Genomic DNA, 12,708 nt, shown 5'->3' on the forward strand with positions numbered 1-12,708 from the left:
TAATTTCCCTAATTAAAATCCAAGTGCACGCACTGCAACACCTGCCTCCTAAGTGAAACCTGCCTGAATGGATACAAACCCTCCAGTAGTTTGAGACGCTCACAAGGAAATAATGTTTGAGAGGTCCCACAATTTACAAGCTTTCATTCCCACATGCAGCTGGGAATTTGTTCTCAATTTATCAACCTCTATGCCAGTGGTATTTTGCAAGTCAATGTGTTGAGCTGTGTAGTGTTCAGGGGAGAAAAGGAAGATTTGGAAGACATGTGGTTCCTAGTACCTCTGTGCTGCAGAAACTCCCTGTTTCTTGCATATGTTTTAAGGTAACATATACCTGGACAGGAACTATTTAACTTCCCCTTTCTTAGCTGGCACTCTTCATAGACAAGATCCAAATAACAGTTTATTTAGCTCATAGTGCTGGAAGTACAGATCTCAGATAGTTTATAGCCAGTTACTCTAAAAGGAAGTTTCTTTATTTCTTGTGTTCTATATGCTTAATTTAGTTTTTAGTTGATTTGAATCCAGAAATTTAATGTTATTTAACTGTGGGACAATGTGGGACACCGTAGTGTCTTACTCTGTCAGAAGCTGTTAATCATGAAACAACGATTCACATCAGCAAATAGACTAAAGGAGATTTCTTTATAATTTCTCACTTGAAAACAATATTCTTCATTAGATGTTCAACAACTTTGTGATAAAGTAAAACAAGCAAATATATGGACATGCACACATAGCTGTGTTAACAATTGCTTATTATTTCGGGGACTATGTGAAAACAAAGAGCTAATAATGAAGTTTAGGACTACTAGTTGGAATTTCTTGAACTCACAGATTTGTAACTACCTAATCGTCATACCAGGAATTCCTTAAGTCTAACAGCTAAGGTCCCCTCTTGGTCCTCTTCCTTCTAATCCCCAGCACTCAGCTGTGATTCAGTCTTCCAGGCATATGCATTTTTCTAGTGGAGGAACGTGTGACTATAGCATGATAATCTATAGCATGACTATGACCTCTGTCTGTTCGCAAGTCCTGGTGTAGTCTGAAGCCAGGGCGATTCAGTAACTGGACCCAGTCCAGGAAGAGTTCCCTGAATCACCTGCTCACTATGAAGGCACCTCTGAAGGGGCTGGGATGTGAGAAAAGCAAGCAGAATGCTAAAAGTGTACTGAAATACTTGGGTTATTTTAGTAAATATTAATTACATCCTTAAAACTGACTGTTATACATCTCAGGTGAACCGTTCAACCAACTCAATGTATAATGAATTGCCTTCTTACTTCACAAAAGTGCTCTTTATGCTTAATAGCTTCATCAAAAAATAGCATCTTGGTTTACACAATAGTAATGTGCTTAGGTGCTTCCCAAACACTTGAAAACCAAGTTAAACAGGACTTGAAGAAAATGGCTTCTTTCTAAAGTATATGCATTTTCTACTTAATTTTCTGTTTTCACTGGAAATCTGTGTTACCTGTCTGACTCATGTATGTGAATTCAGCCTGGCACTAAACCCTGCTTGTTGTAAACCCTTAAATTGTTGTAAACCCTGCTGTGCTTTTGTCTTTTAGTAGATTTAACCTGTTACCATACTTGTTTCCCCACTGAAATTGCTACTAGTGATACTACATGTATATCTTTCTACAGAGCACAATTTTTTTTTTTTTTATTATTTTTTTTTGATGTATTTTTGGCCTCACCAGGACTTCAAATTTTATATTACATTTGCATGGTTTCTCAAAGCAGATCCAAAGCATTTAGAACAGAGAGCAAAGATGAGGAGAAACATTTTAATCAAAAAGTGGCAATGGCAGAACAGATGTACTTTTCTCCTTCTCTCCAATATTGTAGAAATTTGCCTGGCACACTTGTAAACTTCTTTCATATATTGTGTCATTCTAGTCCCAGGTCAGCTGAGTGGGTCAACTATGTGGAGCACATTTGGAGTGAGATTTGGAGAAGACACCAAGTGCCTTTAGCTTTAGCTATGCTGAAAGTGTCTAGTCAGAAGTACGCAATGTTTACAAACTCTGCAAAGAGAGCAGATAGATTTATCCTTAGTCAGATAAACGGTAAACCTTGTTTTGCTTATATGCCGGTAAAAGATGTAATATGAATTACTGCTTGCTTTTGTAAGCAAGCTGCACTTTTTATTATGTAGACCAGTGGTAAAATAGCTCAAATAATGATCACCTGCTGAACTGTTAAAAATAAAAAGACACAAATTCTGCAGAACTGTCAGTGCAGAGATACACTCTTTATTTTATTTTATTTTATTTTATTTTATTTTATTTTATTTTATTTTATTTTATTTTATTTTATTTTATTTTATTTTTTTATTCACAATCATTTTAAAAAATTATCATAAAATAAAATAAAATATTTTATTTTTTAAAACAAACAATTATATATTATTATATATTTATTTTATTTTTATTTTATTTTATTTTATTTTTTATTTTATTTTTTATTTTATTTTATTTTATTTTATTTTATTTTATTTTATTTTATTTTATTTTATTTTATTTTATTTTATTTTATTTTATTTTTTGTTGTAATGGGCTACTTAATACTGCACTCCTACCACTTGAAATTAAGTAAGTCCCACTGGTCTTTTCCAAGTAGCCATTTGTTTGGACATTATCTGATTACTGTATTGTATTACATTATCTTATTTTTATCATATTTAAATTTTCATAGTAGATTCCAGAAGGAAGAAGAGGACCAAAATCTCAAGTGTTACGTTTTTGTGTGTTAGAGATCAGGTAATATAAACAGAGCTCTTGACTCCTGTAGAGAAAGAAAAGAAATGCTTGATGTGCTCTTAAGAGCTGTACTTTTAGCAGCAGCTGAAAATGGAAGCCCCCTCCCTCCCTTTCTTTTTTTTTTTTTTTTTTAAATTTGATTCTGTATTTCATGATTGCTGAGTTCTAGCCCAAAGGAAATCTTTATGGCTGTGATATAAACCTTTGAAAGGAAAGGGGCTGTAATAGAAAAGTCTGACAGTCTGTTAACTTGTAGCAGCACTAGCCATTACAGTTTGTGTGCACATATGTGTGGGTGCATAGTTTGATAATGACAGATGCTGAACATCATTTTTCCAAAAGGCTGACCTTGAAAAATCATCGTATCAGAGTACCAGTAAATGATACATCGTTCTAAAAGCTGTAAAATGACAAACAACGTGTACCTTATGACATGGTGCAGTTTAATTTTCTCAGATGTCATCCCTATAAGTTTTGAAGCAACAGAACTTTTTAAAGAACAGATATAGCATTGAAAAATTGGGTGAGGAGGCTAGACAGAGAGAGGTATAAAGACTTGATGCCAAAGATTCTGTTCTGGTTGTTGTCAAACTCCTTGATCCGAGTTTAAGAATATTTAGGCCCTTAATAGTAAACTATTTGATATGACTATTGGAATATTTAGACGCATGCCTTTAAAAGTCCGTGCCTTGGTTTTGCTAAATATGGGCTAGGGCCTTTCATTTTTACAAGAATGAATCTATACATTTCAGTTGTTAGGTGTTTGGGATAGTGAGATTAGTAAGAGATTACTCAGAGTCTAAGATTCACGCTCTGGTGACTGTAGGACTTGAAAGTAATGTACATCATTGTAAGAGTGCCAGAGAGTTCCTTGAACTCTGTTTTGGAAGTGATTGAGGTAGGCAGATTCTTCTCTAAAAGTCAAATATAATTGTTCTTATTTGTCTTACGTGATTCAGCTAAGGGACCTTTATTTTTCTAAAAGAGGATACCTTATTTATCGTTGGTGAGAAAAAAGAATGGATAGGAGAAAAAGTGTGGTTGGAAGACTATCCGTATCTGTATGAAGAAAAAAAAAAAAGGATCATTTCTGATGTAATCTATGTATCAAACTGATAGCAACTTTCTGGTATAAAAGAATAAATGTTTCCTGGTGGGCCAAATTATGAACAAATAAGTGAGGTAGGTGTTTTTGTGTTTTTCTGAAATATTCGTCACACTTCATACAATCTTCATGAATGAAGTATAAATTTTATAACTATACACCTTATGTAAGTACATCGTATGTATATATACATGAATATTTGCTGTTGCACATTTGAAACTGAAAAATAAATTATTTAAGGCTTTCTCTAAGTAGCTACTTTAGAAGATATGCTCTCAGGGAGGAGAGAAGGTATGTTCAGTACTTCCAGTAGAGGCTGAGTTTTTTTGCTTGGCTTGTAGAGCCTTCCTGATACCCACAGAGTTACATGTTCTCTCTTCTGTTAAGCTGGTATCAAGAAGTGCAGACTCTGTGGGACCAATTGTATTAGTTTAGGCTAATTCTGCAGTAGCAACATCTTGGGCACTGCTGATGAAAACTAAGAAGATTAAATTCCACATAATCTGGGGATCTTTATGTAAGTGAAGTTCAAATTACCATAAGCTCTTCAAATCATTGATTTGTGGACCAGTAAGAAGGGAAAAATAACTCAAACTAGCTCAAGTTGCAAATCTGTGTGTCTTTTCCTTTTACAGTAAAAACCCTTTAAAGATGCTTTGGAGTAAGAAATTTCTTGTTTTACCTTCGTAAGGGAAAGAAGTTTTGAAAAGGGCTGCACAATATTACCTCTTTCTCAGTTAATGTGCAGTTACACTGGATTTATGGAGGCTATTTAAATGCTAAGAATCACTGATTGATTATTTTAGTGCTTTCTCACTGTTTCAATAAAGATCGCTTTTCAAATAGAACTGCTTTGTCTTAGTGACATTGCCATTTTGCTAAATGTGGATATTGTAGCTTCTGATTTTTTATGTATTCAAAATGAAAAAAAATATATTCATGGTATTCAGTGGGTGTGTCCAGATAAAATAGAAACAAGCCAATAGGCCCCAAATGCTACCTAGTTGCACAGGTTTTTGCCCTTTTTTATATTTACAAAATTATAACAATTTTTTCTGACTTTTCAGACCTTATAATGACATTTATTCTACTGACACTAAGCTTACTTTTCTCAATTATCAGTTGTGGTTCCCTTAGATATAACATGCTGCTGTATTCCACAGGCTTCAGGTATACCCTGCTTGTGCAATTTGAATTACCCTATTATCCTATGACATTGATCTAAAGGACTGGGCAAAGTTTTAGTATGACATCTTTCAGGCTTCATCTGACCATTATCAGAGTATGAGAATCATTTGTTAGCACTTGTTAGGGGAAGTGAAGTCTAAAACACCCGGAAGGAAATTAAGAGCAGCTTCCTACCACTCTTCTCAGTTGTGATTTGCCACTCCCTCCACAGTTTATATCAGACTTCTCTGAAGAAGGCTGCCTCTTCTCTTGACCAGAAGTCTATCTGGGTTTCAAGACAGATGTGCAATGAAGAAGATCTACATGCATAATCTACATATTCTTCAGTACACATTTGTACCACTAACATCCTTCAGAATGGAGTGCCTCCTTCCAAAGTAACTTTACTGGCAACCAAACCATGGCAGGGAGTCATTTGAAAGCGTGATATTTGGCTTGAGTCAAGCCATTTCAGAAGTGTTTTAACAGTGACAGAACTGTTGACTTTCAGTGCCTAGGAACGTTTTCTGGTACAGTTTCATTAACTAGGAAAGGCATAACCTAAATGTGTATGACAGGAAAACTTAGAGCTCAGACAGAGGCACTGTATTCAATAATGACAAAATTAGCTTTTGTGAAATGTTTTATTTTAAAAATTTTATAGAAACAATACTGTCATTTAAATGAAATGCATTGTCTTCAATCATAAAAAATGAGCTTCTAAGGATTTTCATCCACGGTCTAGAAGTTTGTAACAGATAAAATTTACCTGATATGTTTTTAAACCCTCTGCCTTCCAAAAAGGTGGATTGACAATCTGTAAATGTTTTTTCCACTGCTGGTCAAGGATCTAGTCGCTTTTTAAATTCAGAGGCATAGGTGTTTTACTGGTAAGGGGAAACTTCTATTTTTAGTAAGAACTTCTTTTTCCTGCTAAATCTCTGCTGCTGCTTTGAGATGAATTGCAGTGGATTACCATAATAATACTGTAATAGACCACCTGGACATTGTTAATAATGGACTTGATGAAGTATCAGTTATAGAATGAATTGAAAATTAGCTTTTTCCTGAAGCAAGTATAGGGATTATATCAGACTGTGAAGAGTTTTTCTGTCAAAGATCAGTTATATTCTCTTCAGGTAGAGTTCAGAGTTACCATGCAATGTGAGCACTTACTGTAAGCTGACTCTGAGTAGCAATTTTCCAGTAGCAACTGAGTTAGATTTTAAATTCTTATTGTTGTGAGTGGTAATGTGTTACTATGGTGCTTTTCATACTTTAGTACAATGTTCTGTATTTGAAGAGACAGTGATTTTGTGTGTTGAGCGCTTTGATGTCAACATACAGTTCAGTGAAGTTGAAATTAAGATTGATACTATATCTTTTCCACATAGCAGAGGATGATAGTTCTCTAAGAGTACTGTTGGTTTATCTAGTCACAGAGGGAGCTGGGTATTGCTGTTGATGCCAGACTCTTTTCTCTTCCCTGATGACGTTATGTAGCTGTAGAAGACTCCTGCTGGGAGGCTTTACATCTCAGTTGGTCCTTTCTCAGTGTCAGCATGTTATCCACATAAGATGCCCCTTCAGGAGCATGATGCCAAAATCGTTGTGGGACTCACAAAGTGAAGATGCAGAATATTATAAGCAATATTTAGTCTCCCAGACAGTGAGCCCTGGACCAGGAAACCAAAAAAAAAAAAAAAAAAAAAAAGGAAAAAGAGGACCTTGTTGTTTTGTTTTGCTCAAATTAAATAATGAGATTTTCTGGCTACATAAATCTTACTCCAGCATAGCTTCCAATAGATTGGACATGGCTTCTCTTTTATGAACCTTTAAAGGTGCCTTATGTTGTGAAACTTTGGTTAAGAGTTGATTTTTGTTTGCATAATTTATACCCTTGTCTTCTTTAATAAAAGCTATGAATTAGTAATGGCTTAATATCCTCCAATCAAATGTGTCTTTACTGTCTACTTCAGACTGTTACTTTAAAAGGCAAAATATTACTCTACAAGTTGTTTCAATGTATTTTTAAAATTAAAATAGTGTAATTTAATACTTTTATTAGTCTTGAAAAGCCTAGATTTGAAAATTTTATTTCTATTGGCCATCACGACTGCCTGTCCATACCCATGATTTCTTGTGTATTTCCGGATCTAACACATTGTCCCTACTGCACTTTACATAGCTTGCAAAATACAAAAATAAACCATCCATTAAAAGATAGCTCTAGTAGCATCATTTCACATTTGTTGTATGGCTTTGGGAATTCTTTGTTCTGAGAAATCATGTTAATCTCTTTTTGCACGTGGTTGTAATGAAACCTGTAGTAAACTTTAAAGAAAATCACAATTGGAAAAATATCTTAGTTCTCCAAAAATATGCAAGTACTTAAAATTCGGAATCAGTTCTGTGTTACATGAAAATTCAAATGGAACAGAAAATCGGAACTATACATTAAGTTAATAATAGCTGTCTTTTTCTTTACCACATATGCTAAAATTTTTAATTATAGTGAATTAATTCAGTATGAATATAGGTGTCACGCACTGCTATTACAACCCTTTTGTAATTTAGTAGTAATTAATATAACATTATTGTACAATGCAGCCATATTCTCAGATTTATTTTCCTTTCAGGTTTGTCCTTTTTCCTACTGGTTAAAAGTAAAATTGGTACAATGTTATAACTGTGGTTGATTTCATGCCAAAAAAAAACCACACAAAAAAAAAAAACCTTGAATGATTTTCCCCTAGTGGATGGAACATTATATTCCATCAAAATGCCAAGTAATCTCTTTTAAAATTATTTTGCTACTGTGCTGTTAAACTTCTAGCTAATTGTGACTGATTTGGGCTGATTGAGTCTGTGACACTCTTTGGAAGACTGAACAGCCTCTACTCATATGTTGTATGCTCCAGTTCTCTCAGCATCTTGTTGGTCTCTGCTAGACTTGCTCCAGCATAGGAAATTCTTACAGATATTAAAGGATGATTGTATGTATGCAGAACAGGATTTCAGGTGCAAAAAGCAAAATACTATTATTCCTTTACCTCTAAATCTTTCAGAGTCTTTCTGTTGTCTTGAATGGATTCTCAACCACAATTAACATTATTTTTTGTCATGTTCAGTTTAATTAGCTTCAATGGTAACTAAATGTCAGAGTGTGTACAGAATAATTATGTTTCAAATTCCAGTTTACATAATAATGTGTTCATCTTATACCACTGGGCAGCCTAGAAAGGAGTATTTTTTTTTTGTTTGTTTGTTTGTTTTTGGTATGAAAGAATGTGATTTAGCTTTTCAAAGTGCATACAGATTATGTGATTACTTTTTTTGTAAAGGAGAGCTGAAATATAATAGAGCCATGGTCTTGCCCATAGGATATTTTGTTTCAAGAAAATGCCTTTCTTCTGAAGGGCATAGAATAGAGCGTGATTTCAATTCCTGGAGAAAATGGTAAATTTCTAAATGAATATTTTATTGCTAACACCATATGGCCATATGTATATTAAAAAAGCCATTCATGCTAGCAGGCTCAAAAAGTGATGTCTTTATTCTCAAATGAAGGAAAAGCTGAAAACTGTAGTGTTTTCTTTTTCACCATTCACATTTCAGTGTTTATCTCTCTGTTTTCTCTTGTAAGGAACCTATCTCTGAAGCTGTCAAAGGAGGTAGACCAAGGAGAAGCCAGGTACCCACGTGTTAGCCAGCTGGCTGGTAGCCCATCCGTGGAGTGGCCTTTTACTGGTCTGGAAGAAGGCGGAGGCATTGAATCTTTGCCCTTCAGACTGATGCTTCAAGATTGCACAGCTGTAAAGACATTGCTACTGAAAATGAAGAGGGTTCTTCAGGAGGTAATCACCCACTCATTTGATAAATTAATAGCTTTCAGTATTAATGAGCCAGATAGCAGAAGAGGGTCAGAAAAGTTTATGAACTTGATGTCTTTTAATATGTCTTGAATTTATGGAATTGATTCAGAAATGTAAATAGTCCTGCCCAAACATGGCTAAGGTCAGAAAGTTTATACCACAGCAGAGTTTAACGGACACTGCCATCTTGGTGTGCGGAGAAAAAAGCTGATTTTGAGCTTTCACTAAAAAGGAGATGGACTACTTTAGGTAAAGGAAATTGTATTGTCTTCCCCTCCTATTTTGTGTTTTTTTTTTTTTTTTTTCTTTTTTCTTTTTACACATTTCTCAAATATTATGAAGTCCCATGCAATTTATTCAGAGGAGAGATGCAAAAGGAAAAAGAGACCTAACTAGGAGTATTAAAATTAAAGATTCCACTCTTGGCTTTGTAAATGATGGATGAAGTCAGATTTCTTAGTCCATTATAACAATTTTAAGAGTGCTTTTCCTGTCCTGCTATATTCTTCTGCCTCTCCTATAGACTGCTGGTGTTGCTTTGATTTTTTTTTTGACAGTTTCCAGCTATGGAACTATGACTCAGATAAATTTATGAAAAGCTTTCATCTTTGTGTCAGTACACTAGAGCATGCTTGTTCTTTGAGATCTACAAGAATTATTTTTGTTGTTGTTGTTGCTTTTATCTATATAGTTCATAGAATTGTAGAATAATTTAGGTTCAGAGGATTCTCTGGAGGTTTAGCTCCTCTGCTCAAAGAAAGGCCAATTTAGAACAGGTTGTTCAGGGCCTTCCTTGTCCACTTAAGTTTTCAGTAACTTACTGGGAGGGCTTTAAAGGAACTTCTCTTGGGGACATCCAGGCCAATATTTAACTATGTTGTTGCAGTTTTTTTCCCTAAGATATAATCAGAATTTCCCTTGTAACTTTGTCCTATGGTAAAATACCATTTAATTGACTGAGATATTTAAATAAGGCCTTAGCAAGTGGTTTTTGTTTGTTTGTTTGTTTTTTTACTGCTCATTTCTAGATCATCTATATATAAGGTCAGCCAACTGCAGTCTTGTCTGAGAAGGTTTATTAAGGGTTTTTATTAAGGGTTTAGCCATGATAGTTGTCCATTAGTCCTCCAAAATAGCATTTATTTTTTTTTGGATGTTGAGACCCATACCTTCCAGTTTGCTTCACATGGAGCTTTACGCCATTATGCTTCTTAATGTCCTTCTGTTTTGCTGAACACAGAACAGAAATAATTAATTCTCTATCACTTCCTGCTTATGTGATGTCAGGAGAGTGGATTTAGAAGTTCTTGTCCACTGAGCAGGATTTGTAACTGCATTAAAAATGCAAATAAATACTAAGGATTATATTACATGATGCATCAGTTGCACTTAAGCATTGGAAGCATGCTCTGTTACTTATATGTTTTGCCCAAAACCATTCTTTTTTACCATAAAGGTAAGGATAAACATTTATTTTTTTAACTTAGAAATTCCATTACACTTTTGCATGACTCTACTATGATTTTCTGCATGGTGATATATTGTACGTTATAGTACTTTGTGTTTAAATGCATTCACCAGTTGATTTCCACAAAAGGAACGCAAGGTATTTAATATGACCCCGTTACTAACACCTTCTGAAGTAACTCATATTGATTTTATTTCTTCTTATTATTCATTACATTACTCTCACTTCTTCCTTAGTACCATATAATTTCTGTCTCCCCATCTGACTGTAACAGTATAATTCTGTCCCTTCTCTTTTTGTGTTGCCTTCCTTATGAAATCAAAACAACCTTTTTTAAAAATTCTAACAGTTGGGTATTATGTGCTGTGCATATATAGTAAATATGTGCTGCAATTTAGCTCCCTGTTTTTTCAGCACTTTTGAGGTAGAATATCCCACTAGTAGCAGACATTGTTCCAAAGCTGAACCAAAATATTATTTGGTTAGAAATAAATCACCCAGCTGATGATTATTTAAAACTCTTTGCTGCCTTGAGTAGTTTTTTGTTTTTGTTTTGTTTTGTTTGTTTGTTTGTTTGTTTTAAGTGAGTGACATGCATAATAGCAATGATATTGGAAAATGCTGTAAAATGGTGCGGGTATGTAATTCTAGTAGCCCTAAATGAGAAATGATTCTTGATTTTTACAGCAGTATCCCAGTTCTGCTAATAAAACCACATACTAATTCTTAAAAGAAAAAATAATTTTTCAAGTTTGTTCCTTAACTACTCAGACTTCCTATCTATATGAAGGAGTTAGCAAACCTGTCCACAATGGGCTTCATCCATGGTATAAATGCAGGAGTTTGAAAGAGCAGTAACAAGAAAATATTCTCAAACAGTCTCTTAAACACATTGAAATACTAGTAAATAAACCAAAAATGGGATATTATTCAAAAGAACATAAGTAACATAATACTGAATCAGGGAGCAACGTGGCAGTTTGCAGGGCAATTCATGTGGGAGAACACAGGGAGTGCACAAGCTTGGCCAGATCAACCAGGGAGCAATGGTATCCACTCAGCAGATGGCCATGGCCTTGCAGCTCTGCACCCACCACAACTGCTGCAGCAGCTCAGACAGAGCTCCAGGGGGAATGTGCTGCTACACAGGCATCAGGTTGCAGGGTGTGCCCTCCTCTTCCTCTTAATCTTGCTGTTTCCCACAGCATTCTTCTGGAGAAACTGAGTGCTCGTTGCTTAGACAGGTTTATGCTCTACTGGGTGAGGAACTGGCTGGGCAGTCAGGCCCAAAAAGTTGTGGTGAATGTAGTTAAATCCACTTGGAAGCCAGTTACAAGAGGGGCTCAGTACTGGGGCCACTTCTCTTCACTATCTTTATCAATGATCTGGATGAGGGGAGTAAGTGCACCCTCACTAAATTTGCAGATGACACCCAGTTGGGCAAGAAGGTTGATCTGCTTGAGGGTAGGAGGGTTCTGCTGGGGGATCTGGATAGGCTGGATCGATAGGCTGAGGCGAAGTGCATGAGGTTTTACAAGGTGAAGTGCTGGCTCCTACACTTGGGGCACAACAATGTCATGCAACGCTACAGACTGTGGGAAGAGTGGCTGGAAAGCTGTCTGGAGTAAAGTGACCTGAGGGTATTGGTCGATAGCTGGCTGAATATGAGCCAGCAGTGTGCTCAGGTGGCCAAGAAGGCCAACAGCATCCTGGTTTGTATCAGAAATAGTGTGGCCAGCAGAACCAGGGAGGTGATTGTTCCCCTGTATTTGGCTCTGCTGAGGCTACACCTTGAATACTGTGTTGTACTTGCGACAACACAGACATCAAGGTGCTGGAGGATGCCCAAAGAAGGGCAACAAAGAAGGTGAAGTGTGTAGAGAACTCCTCTTGTGAGGAGTGGTTGAGGGAGCTGAGGTTGTTTAGCCTAGGGAAAAGGAGGCTCAGGGGAGACCTGATCTTGCTCTACAACTGCCTCAAAGGAGGTTGTAGCAAGGTGGGGGTTGGTCTCTTCTCCCAGCAACAAACAACAGGACAAGAGGAAATGGCCCTGATTTGCACCACGATATGTTTTGGTTGGATATTAGGGGAAAAAAAAAAATCACTGAAAGGGTTGTGAGGTGTTAGAACTGTCTGTCCAGGGAAGTAGATGAGACACCATCCCTGGAGGTATCCAAAAGATGTATAGATGTGGTGTTTAGGGATGCAGTTTAGTGGTAGACTTAGCAGCACTAGGTTAACTTTTGGCCTTGATGATCTTAGAGGTCTTTTCTAATCTAAATGATTCTAAGTAGCGTAGTATGGATGGTGTGAACAAAGAGAAGATGA

General features: G+C 35.9%; 1 protein-coding gene across 7 annotated transcripts in view; it reads left to right on the forward strand.

Annotated features, from left to right (window-relative positions):
* The window catches only part of CCSER1 (coiled-coil serine rich protein 1), a 664,709-nt gene that overhangs the window by 267,649 nt on the left and 384,352 nt on the right, over positions 1–12,708 (forward strand). For all 7 annotated transcript variants that reach the window (XM_068681709.1, XM_068681707.1, XM_068681710.1 and 4 more), the window contains exon 6: positions 8,684–8,894. In XM_068681709.1, the coding sequence (XP_068537810.1) occupies positions 8,684–8,894 (211 nt within the window). The remainder of the gene's footprint in view (positions 1–8,683; positions 8,895–12,708) is intronic.

Source organism: Anas acuta, chromosome 4 (genome assembly GCF_963932015.1).
Source record: "Anas acuta chromosome 4, bAnaAcu1.1, whole genome shotgun sequence".
Classification (NCBI taxonomy): domain Eukaryota; kingdom Metazoa; phylum Chordata; class Aves; order Anseriformes; family Anatidae; genus Anas; species Anas acuta.